This window comes from Phyllostomus hastatus, unplaced genomic scaffold (genome assembly GCF_019186645.2).
Source record: "Phyllostomus hastatus isolate PE091 unplaced genomic scaffold, TTU_PhHast_1.1 phas_contig_1, whole genome shotgun sequence".
NCBI classification, from domain to species: Eukaryota; Metazoa; Chordata; class Mammalia; order Chiroptera; family Phyllostomidae; genus Phyllostomus; species Phyllostomus hastatus.
Window position 1 is genome coordinate 3,791,597 of NW_025333498.1, and position 21,382 is coordinate 3,812,978.

General features: G+C 40.6%; 1 protein-coding gene across 5 annotated transcripts in view; it reads right to left on the minus strand.

The window, feature by feature from the left end:
- Positions 1-2,084: 2,084 nt before the first annotated feature.
- MYO1B (myosin IB) overlaps positions 2,085-21,382 on the minus strand; it is a 165,463-nt gene continuing 146,165 nt past the window's right edge. For 3 of the 5 annotated variants that reach the window (XM_045859193.1, XM_045859359.1, XM_045859277.1), the window contains 10 exons: positions 20,603-20,689; positions 20,239-20,325; positions 18,400-18,486; positions 15,209-15,283; positions 13,622-13,756; positions 11,751-11,857; positions 9,068-9,200; positions 8,589-8,741; positions 7,032-7,159; positions 2,085-2,795 (listed from right to left, as the gene is read on the minus strand). In XM_045859193.1, coding sequence (XP_045715149.1) covers positions 2,672-2,795; positions 7,032-7,159; positions 8,589-8,741; positions 9,068-9,200; positions 11,751-11,857; positions 13,622-13,756; positions 15,209-15,283; positions 18,400-18,486; positions 20,239-20,325; positions 20,603-20,689 — 1,116 coding nt within the window. In that variant the 3' untranslated portion in view covers positions 2,085-2,671. The remainder of the gene's footprint in view (positions 2,796-7,031; positions 7,160-8,588; positions 8,742-9,067; positions 9,201-11,750; positions 11,858-13,621; positions 13,757-15,208; positions 15,284-18,399; positions 18,487-20,238; positions 20,326-20,602; positions 20,690-21,382) is intronic. The other 2 variants (XM_045859445.1, XM_045859535.1) reach the window with 2 other exon arrangements.

A 21,382-nucleotide genomic window follows, 5' to 3' on the forward strand; every position in this document is an offset into this window, starting at 1 on the left:
GGAGGCATCACTACACATATTGAAAGCACTAGGAATTCTCACTCCAACTGCATTAAGGGCGCTCTCCCCCACTGGCCAGCTTAGTTTAGGGAGCTCTAAGGAGGCAGATTTCACCCTGACATATAGGGAAGTTTTCTTGCTAAAGTTCAGAAAGCCTTTTCCACCAAGTCTAGTCATAACCCACCTACAATGAATTTCATGACCAGACATTATTAAACACTTCAGTAATGTATGTATATGCAAAAGCATTCTCTTTTAAAACTACTTTATAAAGATACACATGATTATAACTTCTATTATTGCTAATCATCATAATGCACCATCTGCAAATAAAGTATTTGGGAAATTTAACAAGTAGACCCCTGAACCATTGGTCCTCTCTATCCTGGACTTACACTTCCCTTCAGGAAGCAACCCAGTGATGATCACTGCGGACTGGATAAATACATGATAGTGCATGCATACGACAGGGCACTATGCCCCTGTAGAAAGAATGAAGACTGAAAAAGGCAAAGAACAATGCCTGTAATATATTAGCTTTGGTTTGCTAAATAGAAGAGGTAACAATCCATATTTTTATTTCCTCTTGTATGCTAAAAGTAATGCAAAAGCAACTGAAAACAAAAGTTAACTTATGGGGGGACATGAGAACTGACCAAATGGGTGACTGATGACATGAAGAGCTTATATCTTTTTATACTTATTTGTTCTTTGAACAATGTGAATATATTAAATATTTGTAAAACCACTCTTTACAAAAATGTGGCATCTAATATACAAAATAAATTAACAAACAAAACAGACCCACAGATACAGAGAACAGACTGACAGGTATCAGAGGGGAAAGGTGAGAAAGGTGAAGGGATTAAGCAAACAAACAAACAAACAATCAAAAAACCTCATCAACACAGACAACAGCATGGTGATTACCAGAGGGAAAGGGGGTGGGGAGAGTAGAGGAGGGTAAAGTGGGGGATAAATGGTGATGGAAGGAGGCTTGACTTGGGTGGTAAATGCACAATACCATACACAGGCAACGTATTTTGAATTGCCCACCAGACTCCTATATAATTTTATTAACCAATGTCACCCCAAGAAACTCAATAAAAATAAAATGAAATATAAAACATCTCTCAGGTCCAAATGTCTCCTCACCAATTTCAGGAATCATCGATCTCCCACTTGAGGTACGCGTTGGAGAAGACTGAGGGGAAGTAATTGTCTCCTTTCTTGGGACCAAAGAACACAAAGGCCTCTGAGAATTACTTTATGGAAGCAATATTTTTAAGTACAAAAATGAAAAGAAAATCCCCAGAAAATACTTTCAATAAACATTTCTGGTTTATAAAAGATAAGTGAAATTCAATGACACAGAGAACATAAAATGTTGGATCGAAAGCCTTTCTGTGTGACAGTACATTGACACACACATAGGAAAGCACCTCTAAACACAAAGATACAGCTGTGATGCAGGGCATGGCACCAAAGTAGAACAGTTTTATTGTTTATCACACCATTGTATATACATTATCCTCCCAAATACGAAACAGTTTGATTTCAAAGTTTAAAATGTAGCTTCCAAAACTAATCCTTATGGTAAATTTGAAAAAAAAGTTCCTGAAATTTAACACAATTTTGATCCTTGATTAAAATATGTAGCCTGTACCAATCATCTCTCATACAAAATGTATATTATAAATAAAACTTTCAGAAAATGTCTTGGATGTTTATTGCACATCATATAGAATGTTTGCCCCAATCTGAAAGGCCTTCAGCTCTCCAATGCATGAGCTGTTTAAAATCTTTACTCAAATTGGTGTGAAAACAACACTGCGTATATTAGCATATGCAGGATCATATATGATGTTTATCAGAAACAGAAAATATAATCTTACTGGACTGTTTCTGTCATTTTTTCTAAAATAAGAATGACTCTGTTTTCTAAGGAATCACAAGAGATCTAAACAAGTCAAAAGTCCTGTTCAAATGTCAACTTTCTCTCTTCAAATGGGCACGTGGAGGCATTTTACCCAGTCAGGTGTTTCTCCTTCCGAGGACCAGCCCATCCTGAAGTCCACATTGGCAAGGCCACACGGCAGGATCTGTAACCACACTGTCCATCCTAACAGTAACTGTTTTGGTCTCAACATCCTCAAACTCTCCTAGCCCTAGCAAAGCCAGCACAAATCAGCCAGAACACAATGGCCTTAAAAACAATTACAAAACAAATCCTAATAACTTTTCATACCATCTAGCACAGTGCCTAGCACAGAGCAGGCATTCAATAAATACTGGATGAGTGAATGCACTATCTTTTAAGATTGTTTCCTATGCTTAGATGTATTAATGACTTGTGAGTAGTATGTTGATTTAGGGTACACAGTACTAACATGATGACTAAACAAAGAACACGTAATGACATGGCATGGACACTGTTAGTGTCTACAATCCTCTCCCAGGACTGTGCACAGAATGTGCACTTCGAGGGTTAAAACTATTCCAATAATAAAAATTGATTAGTCAAATATTTTTATTTTGCCAAGGGACTCTAATGGTATTAGCCTTTGACAATTCCCAAACATACAATGAACCCCAAACAGAACAAAACAAAACCAAATTGCACTATTACAAAGAAACAAGTCCATGAAAGCAGAGAGGAGCGAGGCACTGGTTAAGGAACAGCGACTTCCAGGAGACGGTTGTTTTTTCGTTTGCACGTTGGGACACTCCCATTTTTCTGGCTGCCCTGAATAAACTTCACACATACTTTGTCCTGTCTGAACTGCACCAGGAACCTAGGAGAGAAAAGCAAGACAAATGAAAGTATACACAAAACAGCTGATGCTTACGCAACATTTAGCTTCTGTTTCTTAGCGGACAGAGTATTCGCCCTTCGCACTGGCCCTTCTATGCACGTATCACGTCATCAGGTATTCAACTTCCAGCAGTCATCATTTAGTCTTCAGGAATCTGAAGTTCATTAACTCCTCACATTCCTGTAAGGTCAGAAGGGTTAAGAATACTTGTTTCCATGTTTCAAATGGAAGACCAACATGCTATTTTTCCATTTTTCTCCATTTCTGCAGAGCAAAAATATAAACTGGGGAAGGGGTTCTATTAAATCACCAACAAAATGAGAAAATAAAATAAAAGATTCTCAGAAAAAGAAACAGTCTGGAGGGCCTACAGACTGTGGTTTCTAAACTTTGGTTCTTCATATATGTCCTACACAATTTTGGCCATATCTATACATTATGCTAACCATTATTTCTAGCCTAAATAAATACATGCTTGAAAGCAGTGGTGTACTACAGAATGACAATGATAAAATCACGAGTTTGATGTGCCACTTACATTTCTAATACCCATTTAAAACACATGTAAATCATACAATTTTGAACAGTCCATCAGTGGGCACGGGAAGCCGCTTCCTGTCCCACCGGTGGCGCATGTGGCAACCGTGGGAAGCAGTGTGCAGGCCACACCTTCCCTCTCACACGTCGTCAAGGGTCAAGCGCCTGTCCACACTTTCCTACACAAACACACCACCGGCTGCCCCTGGGCTGGGTGCTGTGAGGAACACCAGATGTGTAACACGAGGTCCCTGCCCTGGAAACGGTGTCTCCAGGGATATTTGAGAGCGACATGCTGGACCAGAACCTCATGGGTCCCACAGCCAAACCACTGCTCTTTTCTCCCCACCCTCGGAATCAGGGTAATGTCACCACGTTTACAGTATGCTTCTCAGGGAACACTTTTCTGGTTTAGTGGAATATAACTACATGAGTTACTCCAACAACCACGTGGCATCACATGCTCGCTGGCATGCATGACAACAGCAAAGATGGAAATAGCCCTTCTCTGCACACATTAGTCTCAGTTTCAAGGTCTAAGTAGCCCACATTTGGCAAATGCCTACTGACGTAAAATGCGACACATGAGTTTCTGATTCATCAGTCGTTTTAAAGCGATAGTATTTCTTAGCTTTCAAATGGGCTGGGGTTTTTTTCTGACTTGAAAACACTGAAAAGAGCTCTAGTTCCCAATTCGCCTCTCTGAGATCTGGCACGTACACTTTTATCTATGTGTGTCACAGAAAAAAAAACTCTCTCATGCTTAATGCAAATACACACATTTAAAAAAATCAAATACTTTTACATTTTAAAGTTAAAAGACCACTTGCAGTATAACTAATGTATAGGGAGCTCTTTCCCCAATAATTTTAGCATGTAACTATCTCCACGTTCATATTCCATGTTCATGTTTCATGCTAGAAATAATGTGAAATACTACACCTCTTATTCAATGTCCAAAAAATGCAACCATTTACAGTTTGAACAGTCTGGAAGTTTAAGAACTGGGAATGACAGCAGTTGAGATGATGAATTCAATGTTCTCTCCAAGCGTGCATTTTAAAACCCTTCAAAGGAATAAAGAGGACTTTGACTCTGCCCCTGTTTATCCATAACAACTAGGGACACTGGGTTTGTTGGAAGACCGACTTCTGATTCTGAAAAGGCTCCACTGAGGAAGGTTTGGGCACTGAACCACAGGCTGTTCATTGCGCTGGCAATAAAATGGACCAACGACATTTAGGGCTGGAAACTATACATCATGGACACCCCTGCCCATGACTTTATAAAATTTTGTTTAAATTTAAGGTGCTTTTCAAAACAATTATATAATCCCTGCTTAAGAGTGCTCATGGGTTATGAAACAGAGGCTACATGGGAACTTTGCCACGAGGTGTCCGCGCTGCCTGGGAAAGGGGCCACAGCTGCTGTACCAGGTTGCATCAGCTGTTTTATTTGTATGAGACCAGCCAATAATTTATCAATCAGAGAAGGAACAGTGTTTTGGGCTGGTTTGTAAATGCTACTGAATGTTGTTTTCTTCACATGGCCACACAGTGCAAATCACGCTTACACATCCAGAACATCACACCATCTCTGGGACACGGCAGGGTCCCTGAAGCCCAGAGGCAAACTTTCCCATCACTGTTCTGCAGGTGCAGCAAACACGAGCTGGGAGAGCCACTGGAGGGCTTCTGTGGCTGCTCCCTTTGAGGAACACGCGCTTCCCTGGAGCCCCTCAGGGGAGTCATAGTGTGCAGCAAGGCTCCAGAGGCCCTGAGAAGGGCTATAGTCGAGACAGATTGTAGATTTGCACCAGAGAACACTTTCTTCATTATTAACATCTTGCAAAGGCAGTGTTCTTAGAACACCAGTTTGGGAAATGCTTAAAGGTGGCAATCCTTTGTGGCCTGGTTGCTGGTATGATTTTCTCTGTAAATACTGCCTTATTATCCAGCCGACCACCTACAAGGCTGCTTCATCCCTATACAGAGAAACTTCTGCACCTGAAACACACATAATCTTCCACGATAGTGGGATTTGGCAGTCCTACCAAAACAGGAGCCCAGCATCCCAAGTTATGAAAAATTTCAACTAAAGGGAGTTTAGAGCTCTAACAGGCTCTATCAGGTTAAAACTATAATTAACTAGAACCCAATTAGCTATTATCTTTTTTCCCTAATATTTTTTGTTTTATGAGAAAGGACTCAATAACAAAAGTTATTTAGTCCAAACCGCAATTTCCAATGCAGAGTACACATAAGGCCAATCTCCCACCCAATCTAAACACCATTCTTGGTGTAACATGAGAACAGACAATGAACTAAAGTTCTGTAAATCCTGACACATCAAGGAGAGTACATTTGACTTCAAGGGGTAGGAATGCGTGTGAATTTAGAAAGACTTTTCAAAAGAGTTAAAATAGAATAGGCTGGCAAAATCTTGGTTGGAAAATAAAATCATTTCCTGAACAATCTAGTTGTGCAAATTTTTACTATAAATGCAAAAAAGTACATAAGCAACTAGTAAACAATTTGCTGAAAAGTAACGAAGTATCAAACAACATGGTAACTTGAATTCATTCAAATGATCTCATATTCACAGACTGAATAAATGGGGGGATGCTTGCAAATAATGTCCCTATAATCAGAGCTGTAATGTAAAGGAAACAATGCAAATTTCAAATGTATGCAGTCTTAGCACTACTAAACCCTTGTCAACAGGGAATGCTTATTCTATAGTACCAGTTATCAACATGTGACAATAAATGCATCTCAAATACAACCCTACCTGGTCACCCCCGCAAACCCTCTTTTCTCAGTGTCAACTATTGCGGTAAATAGTATCACCCTTTGGGTTCAGTCCCCAAACCTCACACCCAATCTGTTCATAAGGCCTCGTGTTTTCCTTCGAACCACATTTGGAACCTGACTACTTCTCACAAGCTCCCACTCACTCCCTCGCCTAAGCCACATCATCCTTACCATAGACTGCTCAGAAAACCAACGAGTTTCTCTGCTTCCGCTCTTGCCTCCCTATAGCGACTTTCCACACTGCAGCCAAAGTGATCTTTGAAAAGAGTAAGTCAGATCGTGGCACACCCTTGCTCAAAACCTATTGTGGCTTTCCACCATCCTCAGTAAAATCTCAGCTCCCCACCTCAGCTACCAAGCTCCATGCGGCCAAGCTCCTGCCTCTCTCCAGGGTCTTTTCCAACCATTTGATGTTGTCACAAAATTGACTCCTGTCTCAGGGTCTTTGCATCTGCTGCCTCCTTATACCAGACGGCATGTCCCCAGAATGTTGCCTGTTTTGCTCCCTGGATTCCAGTCTCAACACCAATGTCACTAAAAAGAGGCCTTCCTGACCTCCACACTAAAAACAACACCCTCTGATCTTTAGCCTATTTCCTCCTCTCCATAAGCACTTGCCACTAACTAAAGTCATGTCACCTATTTATTATTTTATTTGTGCTTCTTTTTCCCCTCCACTAGGATGTCAGGTACATGAAGGCAGAACCTTGGTTGTTCACTGCCCATCCATCATCTAGAACAAAGGACAGACACATACTTGGTACTTAATAAGCTGTGGTTGTATAAACTAAGGAGATCAGATGGCTTAACTAAAGCAACTAAGCTAAAAGCAAAAAAAGCATATTCAAGTAATTCATGAACATACTCATCAGAAATTTCAATATTGAGCTTCTGTTTGGTTTGGCTGAGAGTCGTCCGATAGAGCTTGGTGGCCATTTCAATCAGGTGGTCACTGCTGAAGAGAAAGTCTCCTTTACTGGCTGCTTCAGAGCCCTGCGAGGACAAGCCAAGAGTCAGACTATCACAAGCAAAGGCAGCTTAGGAGGTACACGTTTTACAGGCTTGGCTGAAAAAGTATTTATGGTCTCTTTAAAACATCCACTACTGGAGTTCACTCTTCCGAATAAACAGTAATTACAAAAGACTTATTTCTTCCGGCTTGCTCAGAGCACTTCAGTAAGGCTACCTAAGCCCCTGCTGCCCAATGGTGTTCAACGAACCAGAAGCACCGCAAGCCCGCAGGCCCTGCCGCAGGCCCACTGAAGACGAACTCCCAGCAAGATCCCAGGGTGATCTGTTTAGATATTCAGGTTGGACAAGCACTGCCCTAACCTGAGACTCATTCTGAAAGAGCTGCCCTAACCTAAAAAACTCCTCAGTGATTTGGTTAAAAACACAAGAACAAGAACAATTCCAATAAATATCCGAGGCAGTGGCTCCCCACCTCAGCTGCACAAGGGACTGTCTAGAGAGCTTCTGAAAAACAGGATGCTCATGTCCCATTGCAACAAACTGACGTGGTTGAACTGGGGATGTGGCCTGAGCATCAGCACTATTTTAATGTGTGATCAAGGTTCAGAATCACTGTCTTATGATTTGATATGCTCCCCTTAGGTTAAGATTCACAGTTGGGAAAATAGGTTGAACTAAGCTTATGGGATTTTCTTAAGTTTTTAATCAGCTGGGTAGAGGTGTAGCAATCACTAGACACAAGTCCCTAAATGTGATTACTATTTGCTGACCTGTCTATTCAGTAACTGTTTACTAGGTGACAAACACTATGTGAAGCACTTTACATTTAATCCTTATAATAACACTGTGAAATAGGTACTACTATTCCCCCCACTTTAAAGAGGAGGAAAATAAGGTAGGCACATGAAAGTTAAACAGCTTAGCCAAGGTCACTGTAAAGTTAGTGAGACCAACTCCAGAGATTCAAGGCAGGAGGTCCTGGGTAAGTGTAAAGCACAGAACATAAAAAAAATCTTTAGGTCCAAATTATTAGGCAGTTCACTGTAGCTGCATTCTGTACTTAGAAACCCTAAAATTAAAGGTTACCCAGACATTTACTAAATTGGTATATAGATGAAACCACAGGAGAAAGCATAGTTTAAAACATCTTCATATTCCCATACATTTATTCTCAAAATAATGCACATCACAGTGGGTGCAAACAAGAGCTATTCAGTGAAATTGTAACTCAAGTGAACAAGTCAGTAAGTGATTAATCTTACTCAAGTATTGAAAAACCAAGCCTGAGACTTTACACAGGTGGGAATACAGCCAAAGTTTTCAAATCAGTAAGAAGAACACATAATCTTCAAGTAATAGGATTATTCAGTTTTGGAAAATTTTAAATCAGTGGCTGAGAGACTGGACAGATGCAGAAACCTTTCAGTCAAGTCAACAGTAGAATCTTTACCTCTTTGAGGTGGATGGCGAAGAAGCCATCGTTCTGGGAGCTCATGGAGACTTTGGTCACATCCACCAGGGGAACCTCTGACTTGATCTGCCCAGACTTTTGGTCAGCAAGAAGGAGATTATTATTTGTTAGGAGAAAAATCCGGGATGTACTCTAAAACAAAAACAAAACAAAACCGATGAAAAACCAATGATCAAAATTACCCTCTATCATCCATGAACTGAAAGCATTAGTTATCTTCAGAAGTGCATATTTTCTTCCAATATGCACACCTACGTAAACTGAGAACACATTGAACTTAGGTGATGTATTCTAATTCACAAACATTTCAGAAAACAAGTAAAATTCTTCCTAACCTTAAAGGTAGGGAGAAATAACTCCCTTCATAGTAATTCCGCTGGGAATGTGAAATACAAGTTTTAGTAATCAGAAAATTAAAGTTAAACACTTCTTACAAGTCTCAGGGCTAGCAGTTTTACCTTCCCATTTGCACGGTTAATTTTGTTCACAACTTCAGCAATGATAATCTTTTCTTCAATGGCATCTTTGAGTTTCTTATACTTGGGGTTTTTATTGATTTCCAGGTATGCCCCTTGGAATGGCTGGCCAACACTAAAACAAAAAAAAACAAAAACAAAAAACAAAACCCCCATGTTACAAAAAGTTTCAGATAAATGTACTATTGGAAAAAGATAAGTCAGCTGATTTCAAACAGTGTCTGACAGTTTCATAAAAAGTAAATTTATTTTATGTATTTTATACATTATACTTGCATCTGTCCTAAATATAAGTTGAAAACAGAAGCTTAAACCTATTTCAAACATATTTTTGATATATCATAGCATTTGATAAGCAGGGCTTTGGTAAAAATCATATCACATGGCACAATCAAAACAGAAATCACATCCATGAATGACAGCCAGGACCCAAGTTTGGGGTATCACATGAAGGAAGAGGCAATTCCTTCCAATCTGTTAATACAAAGTTAATAGCTGCCCACAAAGAACTTATTAATGCCTTAAACAATATGTAGCAATGGAACAAAAGAGCACAAATCATTACAATCACCTGATCCAAGGAAAAATTCCATTTTCTTGCAGAGAGTGAGAAAATCAATAAGCCTTCTGGAGAAGGCAACCACTTTAGAAGAAAACTATATAGCACAGTATTATCGTGGAATTCCAGCTCTCAACAGGCAATCCATGAAAGAAAAATCGGGCCAGTCCTCCCAAAATATACCTCTAAATGGACAGATGTGGCCTAGTAAATATTTAGAATCAGAGCAGTTTTCTTTCAAACTACTTCTTACAGGAGGCATAATCATGAGCACAGCACTAAGACAGCAATTTCCCTAAAGATCTGGGGTAGAGTTTGGGGGTGGGGCACTCTCAGGCAGCTTCTTCAAAGACACACACACACACACACACACACACACACACACACACACACACACACACAAGTACCAAAACAAAACAAAAAACCCTGCAGCTTTCTTTTGAGCTGTGAAGTTCTAGCAATTTGCAACTTGCAAATACAACTTTAAATGCTAGTGTTGTGGGTGGAGGATGGAGTAAGAAAAATCCATGTAGGTGGTCAGAGCTTCCCAGCTCCCAGGACAGAAAGGCCCCTGACACCCAGGGGCTGGGCCTCTCAAGGTGGTGGGAGGGTAAATTATTCTGCCCAAGGGGCAGCTGTAGGATGAGCCTGCCACTGGCCCTGCAAACTGATAAATGCCCCGCCCCCAAACACTTGGCTTGGTGCTAACATTTTTTGTTGTTGTTCATATTCAAATGTGTTTTTAATAATAGAAAGTGCTAAGAGCCTTTGAATTGATTTCTTCAAAAATGCATTTTTCTCTCTCCAGTGTCTGAAGAGTCATCCACTGGGAATGTTAGTTAAGAAGGTTACTTTACATGTTAAAAATATATAAAGAAAAAGTTAAATAAAACTAGTTTCCAGAGAAAGCACACAGACAAATATCCTGTGTGAACAAGCTGTGCATAGCAGGCACTTTGGGCGACTTCGGATTTAGACACTATGTCTGAAATACCACCCCAAGCATCCAAGTCAGCTGACCAAAGAAGCTGTGTCTTTTAAAATATTTAAACCCAATGAATCTGGCAGCTTATGTTCTTCCAATCCTTTAAAAGGAGCATAAGGGGTTTCAAATGTGTGTTGAAGACAGAATATAAACATACCATACGTAATAAGGTGAATATACTTAGCATATAATGCATTTTTATTACTAGGCCATTCTTTGGAAGAAACTAAAAGTTGTTATGGATTTGGCCTGAAATTGTACAATCTACTTTTTTTATAAATCCCAGATGAAAAAGGGATAAGAATCTGTCGGGGAAATGATGAACTTGGGTGATGTAAGAATATTTGGACAGCCTTTACCAGGGACTCGACCTGGCAAACTTGTAATGGGTATTGCCTCTCCTACTGAGGATTTGGTGCCTACAATAACGGAGCTGAATTGCTGCACAGGCCACCAACAGCACGCCCAGTGAGTTAGCAGACCAAAGGCCTCCACAGACCAGGGCTCAAGAAGTACTGGAAAACTGATATGCTGGCTCACTCTGAATTTATCTTAAAAATGAGATTCTGACCCAGCTTATTAAATAAAGTAGGAAGACTGGAATGGTGATTACAATATATGGCCAACTGGCCAACTGGGCCAGTCTCAGAAAACTATGGAAAACTAACAGGAATTTACAGTGTAAATTTATCTTAAGTCAGTTGGGTGTTCTGCAAAGCGCAAGGCCTCCTGCTCTGAAAGGTCCCCTGCTCTGTTCCCAGTCTGGGGCCGTGCCTGGGTTGTGGGTTTGGTCCTGGTGGGGGAATGTACAAGAGGCAACCAATCAATGTTTCTCTCACACATTGATGTTTCTTTCCCTATCCTTCTCCCCCTCTTCCACTTTCTCTAAAAATACATGAATAAAATCCTTTTTTAAGTGACTTCTAATTATTTAGTGAAGTGTCTGAGCTAATGCCAATGGAATAAGCCAACAAATGGAAACCACTGCTCCAAAGTGTTTATGGTATTTAGATCCAGCTGCTCATAAAATAATTCATAATATTAAAAATCTCTCATGTATTACTGAAATCAAACTCTACTTGAAAAGAATGACTTTTATGAATAAAGCAAAGCCAGAATACCTAGATGGATATAAAGCCTTCTTGTCTTTGAAGAGTTCACTGGCTTCTAGTTTCTCTTCATAAATAAGTTTCTTCTGGTCTGTGAATTGGTCCCTGTATTTTTTACACTGGGAAATAGGGAAAAAAGAAGAAAAAGTAAGACATCACTTATATAAATAAATCATCACTCATTCTTATATATAATAGCCAATTTAATAACAGCAAGAGTAAATGTGTATGAAATATTCATTTAAAAGGCCAAGAGTGTTTGCTCTTTGTTGGTTTTATTGCTTTCAGGGCCCTGCCAGCATGGGCCTTGCTGGGGGCACCGCTCCCCATCACCAGGAGGTCAGCCGCAGCCACCCCTCGGGCCTGAGGCTGTCACACCGTATACATTCACAGCGGGACAGCATCAGAGAGCCAAACCAGTGCACACACCTGCCACATTTACACACACATGCAGTCCACCAACACAGAAGCTGCACAAAAACAATACTCATCCTTTCTACATGTGTACCCTATTTTTTCTATTTCACTTAAAAATGTAGGTAGTAGTCTACTAAATTGATTTCATAACCCACAAAGATGCTATGACCTGTAGTTTGAAAAACACTGTTTCAAATCCCCCACTACAACTTTCCAAAGTGGACACGAGCCCTGAGAAATCTCCTCTTAACCTGAATTCTGAGATTTCACGAAAAGGAGAGAGGGATGGTGGGAGGAGCAGGGCTAGGATTTTTGGATGAATTCTCAGAATTCAGTTACAGGTGTGGTTGAGAACCAGCGGCGTAACTGTATAAAGGAAGTCTGGCATTGCTGCCCACACACCCCTCTCCATCTCCACCCCCGTCCAAGGGAGAGAAGCGTGAGAGTCGGAGCTGGGGAGAGTAGAGGCAGAGCTGGACCCCAACATGAGCGGTCCTATCATTATTTCTGAAAGGCTTTCTATGCCAGACTCAAACCACCGCACATTGACATGCTGGTGTATCTCTCCAAACTGACTCACTAAGGTAGGGACCAGAACTTCGAATCCAGTTCCACATGCTGTGCTGGTACTGACCGTTACAGGAATCAGTGATGAGGTCACTCTGTTCCTAGGCCGTTCTGGTAAGAAACAACCCACATCACTGCATAGGGAAGTTTCCCAAAAGATGTATCCACCAATCATTCTTTTACACAATACAGGCCTTCGATCGAATGATCTTACATATCTGATACCTGTATGTATTTAATTTGGGATTTCATTTGTCAACTAAGTTACTGAAATAAAGTCAACATCTACCCAAGTGCCCCATGGACACCACACTAGGCAACACCTAAATTACATGTTATGCTCTCAGGTACAAGTAGGTGAGCCAAAATACAAGGCGACATCAAATAGATTTTCAGCTTCCCTTTAATTCAGATAGAAGGAAAAATTTTAAGCTCTTTATGTATTTGAGGGGACTTGGAAGTTCTAGTCCATCAAAACATTTGTTCACAGGTATGTCTGTGGTCAATAAGTTCATATGTTGATAATTTACAGGATTTAACTATATCATGTGAAACTGTTCCAATTTTATTATTTCTATCTCCTATAGTATCATTCCTTCAGATAGGATGAAAAAAAAATCTGAACTACTTGCAGGCAAGTGGTATCTGAAAGGCAAAAACAAGGCAGCCACACGCACCCCTCCCCGACCACGAACCAGAGGAAAGCAGGGACACCCGGCTGCCCTGGGCTTTCCCACGGAAAGCCAAGTATGGTCTGTGACTCAAAGTACCTGCGTCCTCGAGTCATTCTCCTCCAGGCTAGAGGCAAAATGTGATAAAACCTCACTTCTATAAAGCACTTCTCAAACATTCAGAATACATGATAAGTCTCCAAAAAATGTAGCAAGACATTTTTTTACCCTCCACAAGTGGAAAATCCTTTTCAGCTCTTTATGAGTAGAATCCAAAAATAGGTAAGGTCTTGAGGGCCAATTCTTGTCTATTGGTGATAAGGATGGCATCTTAGTTTTCATTTCTAAAAAGTATTTTTGCACCTGCAATGGGTTAGATTGACAGAAAACACCAGATGAGTAAGATATCAGAAGTCATAATTTTCCATAAACCAGAAGCAAACAAAGCAGTGTTTAGAGGGATTTAGTAAGTCTGTAAGACTTTGTAAGTCCTCTGGAAAGTCTCTATTCCACCCCTTATACCGGTTGTGGAAATCTGAACTCTACCAAATGGCTAAGACAAAAGAAAAATATGAACACTAATACTAACATTTTTAAAAGATTTTATTTATTTATTTTTAGACAGAGGGGAAAGGAGAGAGAAGGAAAGGGAGAGAGACATCAATGTGTGGTTGCATCTTGCATGCCCTGGGCTGGGGACCTGGCCCACAACCCAGGCATGTGCCCTGACTGGGAATTGAACTGGCGACCCTTTGGTTTGCAGGCCAACACTCAATCCACTGAGCTGTATCAGCCAGGGCTTTAATACTAATATTAATATGAATACTAACACCAGCTAATGCTAGAGAGCTGTACTAGTCATGTGTGGCTATTTATATTTAAACATTGAGTAATTAAAATTAAGTAAAATAAAAAATCCAGCTCATCAGTCACATGCATTTCAAGTGCTCAAGAGACCTATGTGGTTAGTGGCTATTCTACTGCACCACAAAGACATAAAACATTTTCATCATTCTAGAAAGTCCCATCAGCCAGCACTGCCTCCGAAGTACATTAAGTACTTAACTGTGAGAGCTTTATATCATTATTCCATTTTAATCCTTACAACAACTTCACGAGCTTTGTGCTATTATCCCCATTTCACAGACAATGAAATGAAGCTTGCAGGAGTTAAGGGGCTCGCTCAAGTCACAGATCTAAGAGGCAGAGCAAGCTGCCTTCAGAGTGTGCACCAGTCAGCACTACATACACTTCTCTGAAAGGTGGCAGCAGGGATTTTAGAATCCATTCTGGCAGACCGGCACAGCCTGGCTCTCTTTCTCCCCTCTACCCACTCACTCCTTTGCCAGCCTCGCCCTGAGGCAGCTCATGGCAGATTAATGGGGCAAGACCTTAGTACCCCCCAAACTCCCATGCTGAAATGCTAACCCCAATGGGATTGCATTAGGAGATGGGGCCTTGGGTGGTAATTCAGGTTAGATGAGGTCATAAGAGTGGGGCTCCCATGATGGGGTTAGTGCCCTTATTAAGAAAAGACAGACAAGAGTTGCCTCACAGTCCCCCAAACTATGTTCTCTCTGTTCAATAAAGCATTTTATTTAAAAAAGAACATTTTATTAATTATTCATGGGCCACAAATAACTCTTTCTGATACAATTCTGTCTGAATTTGAAGAGGAATGATAAAAAAAGTCACAACCTCTCAGTGTCACAGTTGTGGTTTGATTGTTGTCAAATAAGTCACACATTGTTGCGTTGGTGCTGTTACTAATTAATCCAATAATGCTAACAAGACACATATAAAATGTAAACTTACAATTCTCTGAATTGTAAACTCATAAATTTTCTTTCCAGCATTGGCTCTGAAGAATTTCCTGTACTCCCTACGGACCTTTAAGAAGAAGCAGAACACAGGGGTTAGCGTGAGGCCGCCGATGAACACACAGACGACACACCTCCATTAAAAATGAAAATGTGGGGACATGGACATCCCTAAGTGCCTTCCTGGATGTAGAAAACAACTGAACCATACTGAGACTGCAGATTGTAAGTCAAAGAATAAGACCTTAAGAGATGCAAGGTGATAATTCCAGAACATTTTGATATTTTACATCCTTTCAACTAGTTTTTCAGAAACCCAATGATTTGCTGAGAAACACTGTACAGGCATAGCTGCAAATTTGTCAGTTCAAAGTACACTTCAAAAAAAAGGACCTAAGGCAATTTTCACTTAAAAGGCCTGAAGGGCTACATCACAGTTTCCAAAGCCTTGCCTGTGAAGATGGGACTTCATCACCGCACAACGAGGATTGAATGCTACTAAAATAAGATTTAATTAGAAGATCTGAACTACCATTGTCTTCCAGACAAGTGCATTGATTTTTCTCTCACCCCTACTCCTACCAGTCTTGCTACTGCACACTGTCACTGCACTTGACATCATATTATAGCTTTATTTTACCTACTTCTTCCCTGCTACACGGTTGTATTCACATTGTATATGGATGTCTAACAAAATAACTTAGCAGAATACTGAATGCATGAATGATAGTTAAATTTTGAAATTGAGGGGAAAATACTTAAAATATTTATTATCATCCAGCTATAAATGAGAGTTAGAATTTAGCAAAATATTATCCTACTTGAATAATTCAGACATTAAGTACCTTTTTCTTTTGTCTTCAGTTTTCTGGGTTTAACTGCATATGTTTAAAATATTCCTATACTAGGGGTGGTAAACCAGCAACCTACTAACCAAATGCAGTTTGTAGAAAAATGTTTCATATGCATATTTTAAATTAAGAACTTCACACAAGAATTCAGATTGCAAGTTTCCCCTAAAATTTTTTAAGATCTAGCAACAGTGAGCCCAATCCCCATATATCAAGGACAAAGGAGACCAGAGTAGCTACGGCTGCCTTCAGAAGAGAAATGCAAGCTCCAAACTGCATGAGGCCCCATTGTTCTAATCCACCTCCCATCTGCTACTTCTCTCACCCACATGACCAGCCTGGTCCCCCTGGGCATTTCAGCACTGGATCCATTCTCTACACTGGCATATTATTGAGGGTTAAGCATTCTCCCATACACCATACAGGCAGTCCTTCCTTTTATTTGTATTCTATGTTACTGATTATCACTTCTCCTTTAGCTATGGAGTTGATAGATCATAAGCATTTCAAATTTCAAACTTACAAGCTTAGAAGGGACAAGGACAAGAAAACTGGCACCTATTAATTGGTTCTTGCTATTATCACAGCACAGAAAAGCAGAGAATTTAAAGTTATATGTTTAAAGTTATTTGTTTCATGAAAACATATCCTTAGAAATACACTAGACGTCACTGTAACTGAGCTCACAGCAACCTGCTTTTCCATGTTCACAGGACAGGCCCTTCCTCCTGAAATAGAAGCTGCACACAGGAAGAGCCTTGTGACACCACACCGACATACAGAACAGGCTCCACTCGTGAGTCCCGGGGTCCAAAAAGGGTCTACTGAACTTCCTAATAAATTTCACAAGAATCGGGTCATTCAAAAGGGCAAGACTGTGGCTCATTACGAACATAATTCTTCACAATGAAAAGTATAAAATTATTATATTCTGGGACCTCAAAGAAATGTAACTGCATAATCATGGTAACATTAAAATACTTCTGTTGGAAACTGAAAAAAAAAGTTATGTCCAGTTAGCCCAGTTAACTTCAGCTAAAACAGCATTCACCTACCAACTGAGTTTGGTTTCTAGGTTGCTGGCACATACTCCTAAAACGAAAGTCTTTTTGAAATCATATGCAGTTAGTTAAATCCAGAAAACTGAAAAGAAATATAATGCTGCTGGTAGAAATCAACAGACAGTAAAAATCCTGACTAATGTTGTTTGTTCCTTTCTTTATGAAAATTAGAATGCAAATTAGAACGTGTGAATAAAATGGGAGAAAAAAGTCCTTAGTTTGTTTTTTAAGAAGTAGCTATAGAATTTGTTCAGAATTCTTGAAATAGCACATCTTAAATTCATATTTAAGTTACTTATTTACTTTAAAAATTGCTGCATAGATATTCAATACAATCAAGAAGGTTAATTTATTAAAAGTTTACATGCTAAACTCATGGAAAGAATGCAGCTTATGCAAAGCAGAGTTTATCATTACTGCTAATGCTGCTTATATCCAAGGTCAATGATTTCTGGATAATATTCAAGTATATAGAAAAATATGAATTGCTATAATATTAAATTAAAACTAACTAAGAGGAATAAGGTTAAAAAGAGACCTAATTATCCACAAAAGACAGTATGGATGGCTCCCTGCAGTGATGAGTTGTTGAATATTAGGGAGACAAAACTGTATGTCTAAAGGTTTTCTCAAGGTTTACCAGAGCTCAGTGCTATTAACTTATGTGCATCCTTACCTAAAGTCGCAAATACCATGTTGAAATACATGAGAAGCCAGGTGAACGTACAGGTCTCTATCACCTGAATGATCCCCTGCTGGTCTTATTCATCAAAATCTGTTCACATTTAAGCAAAATTCTTTGGTTTCTAAGCTGAGCAATTAGAATGATGGTCACTTTAAAGAAGGCTCTGCTCCCACGCCATCGGGAGAGCAGAGCTGGTGGATACAGGGAAACAGAAGCCTGCTGTCCCGGCTGGTCCCTGCAGATGGTGGGTCAGCTGTTAGCTCAACTACTGTCATTCTGTCTCATGAATTAGAAAAACACTTCGTCCTCCTAATGATAACATAAAACAGAACTTGAGTAATGAAGTGTCTTTAATAAAATATGCTATATTGCTATTACTTTAAACCTATTATTTAAAGAAATATGCACAATAAAATCAGAAAATATTAGTGTACCAGTTGGTTTTCAAAAAGAAACAAAATTAGGCAAGATGCCATTGTCAAAGACTGTGCAGACCATCAGCAAGCGAAACCAATCATTTCCTCAGGGTTAGTAAGTGCTAGGCTTCACGGAGTTCACCCTGGACAGAAAGGAGGGATGGAAGAAGTACCTTCAGTCCAAGCCAGTAAGCCCAAATGACAGCAACTGCATGCTTACGCCTAGCCTCCTCCTTCAAGCGTTTCAATTCCCTTCGAGCCTAGAATGTTTTAGATGGTGAATCAAAGAGACAGCCCAATGCAGATAGCACAATGACCAGAAAAAGACACCCCACCACACAGACGAGCCAATTCATGAATCAGGATTTCAGAATAATAGAGGAGCATTGCACAATCATTTAAACCCAAAGAATCAGTGGCAGGCTGGTGGTGTAGTCCCTCGGATATTTTTAGTGTGCTGAGACTGTTCCAGAGAAGGGTAATAATCTGTGTGAGTGCTCCTCCGCCCCTTACTTCCATTCTTTGCCTTTACCCACCCCGTCCTCCCTCCCTCATCAAAGCCTTGGAACCATGAGTGGCTCCTAATAATTCCAGCAGACTTCCCTTTGCTGCCAGCACAGGGGGGACTAAAGAGGAATCCCTGAGTTCATTCACTTGGATGTACAAAAAGACATCCCTTGTGAACAACATTTCAAAAACTGGGAGGAATAAAGGTTACTTCTCTGAAGTTCAAACAAAAACACAAAACTCAAAATTCTTTCCAGTCAGAAAATTGGAAATAACATGTATCAAAATCTAATATTAGCAAAGGCCCCAAATGGGGAAATATACTGAAGTGAGATAAAAAAAATGAAACAACTTGTAGCTTTCAAAATTAATCTTAGGGAAAGATTCATCAGAGGCATGCTACTGTAGAAGACAGGAATAATCAGGCATTGATTTTTCCATTACTTTGTAGCACAGACTGGAAATGAGCTCACCAGTGCATAAATCCTAGGGTTAACTGTCTAAGTGTCCCCGTGCCTCTGCTGGGACACTGTCCCCCTGTCTGCTAAAGGGCCTCGTTTCTTCCTCACCCATTTTCAAGGGAAAAGACAAACGAACAACTCTGGTGAGGTTTTGGCACATTAAGATCTTTATGTGGACAAATGTTATCTTTTCTCATTTTTCTCACAGGATGGGCTTATAATGCTGACAAGGTAGACTCAAAAACCAGGGACTGGGTTGATAAGTGTTTATAACTGGAATACACATTTTTAGCTGGGATGACCTTTGGTTTTCGATGGAAAAAAACATTTGAAACTCTCGGTCCCCTGGGGTATGTGAAATGTTCACAGAGCCCACGACTCTGCCTGGGGATTAGTGAGAGCATTTCAGGAGGCCTTTGTTCCAGCAAGCAAACAGCTGACACTGAAATTCCTGGGATTCTTCAGTGGCATTTAGAGCTAGCTTTGCATGAACATAGTTTTCTGTTAAATCACAGATGACAATTCTTTTCACATCTAATATTTTGCTTATCATAATCAATAGCTGCCACACTGAGCCTAAAAAACAGTTTCATTTACGGATTAATATTTTTTTAAGGCATGCATTCAAACCATGTCTGTCATCAACAGTTGCGGAAGACCCAGGGAGGCCCAAATCTGCACATTCCCGACATGCTCCCCACCCCAAACTGCTCTAGAAAACGTCCATCCGGTACACGTCAGGGCAGAGGGAAAAAGGAAAAAAGGAAAAACTAAAACATGCATGCTCTTTGAGAATTTTTTAAAAAGACAGTAACTATACTAGTACCTCATTAGCAAGCAATTAGTCTTTTTTGCCTGTTCGTGCTGAAGCTTCCTACCGTGCACTAACGCCACTGACATCTCCAGGTTTATTAAATCCAGCTGTTAGGACATGCACCCTGCGAGCCACTGTTAAGTGCAGTCATTCATTTCCTCGTATGCTAGCACTACAGAGGGGTTACTGCAGATTCCAGGAAGGAGTGATGAGATGTGCGTATCAAGTACCTTAGATCCAAGCCAGTAAGCCCAAATAACTGCGATAGCATGTTTATTCCTAGCCTCCTCCTTCAGCCGGCTCAGTTCCCTTCGCGCCTGTGATGCATTTGAAAAGGAGTTACGGAGAAGTTTAAGGCAGGGGAGGTTACTGCTAACTTTCAATGGAGAAAGAAGAAGAAAGACACCGCTCACCATCAAACAGTAAACACGAAAGCGTGTGCCACCGCCCACACCAACATGTTGGAGAGAGCGAGAGGCAAAGGCGTGCTCAGTAGCGTAAGCCAGTGAAACATTTTCTGCCCCCAAGAGAGGGTCTCTCATTTCCCATGTTACTTGCAACCCCCTGCCTTCCTGGGTGCCATCTCTGGCCTACCTGGGTCCCGTGCCAATACGCGGCAATGGTGGTGGCTGCTTCCTCACAGCGCTTTTGGTGCTTCAGCTCCCGCAGGATTTTTCGGGCCTAAGGTATCACCCAGAAAAATACAAAGTTAACCAAAAAAGTGGAATCTGTAGTGATTTGAAAAAAAAATACCTGAACAGACAGTCGTGATACCCATTCTCAAGTGAAAAATCATATCTTAAAGAAGGGAAAAGAGAAGTTACTTATTAGCCCCAAACGGATTGTGTGAAGGTGCAACGGGGAGACAAGCCCGGCAGTGTAGCCCCCACCCATGGTGGGACAGCAGCCTCCGTGGCCTAGTATCTGACGGAGAAAAATCCGACTGCAGCAATACAAGCTGCTGCACATGGGATAGAAGGAGCAGTTCTCAGAATGAGGCTGGAGGATCTCCAACAATCCCCCAAAATCTGTTTGATCACTTTTATTATTGCTGTCTGAGGATATAACTGTAGCTGTATTTTTAATTCAAGAGATGTTTGAAAATTTGATAAAATACAATTCTCGTGGGTCCACAACCAGTGGCTTCTTTTCAGTCACAGCTGGACAGTGATTCTGGGGAGGCCAGAACGCCCGGTTTGGAGGTGAGCTCTGAGACCTGCCTCCGAAGTCACTGGACTGGGGACCCCGACCCAGGACTCAGTAACTAGGTCAAAGAAGTCTCTGCAGGCAGCAATTGCACTTATTCCACATGCTCGGATTTCTATTTTGGCATTTGCTGGGGGATGACTACCAAGCCCCCGGCCTACCCACGGC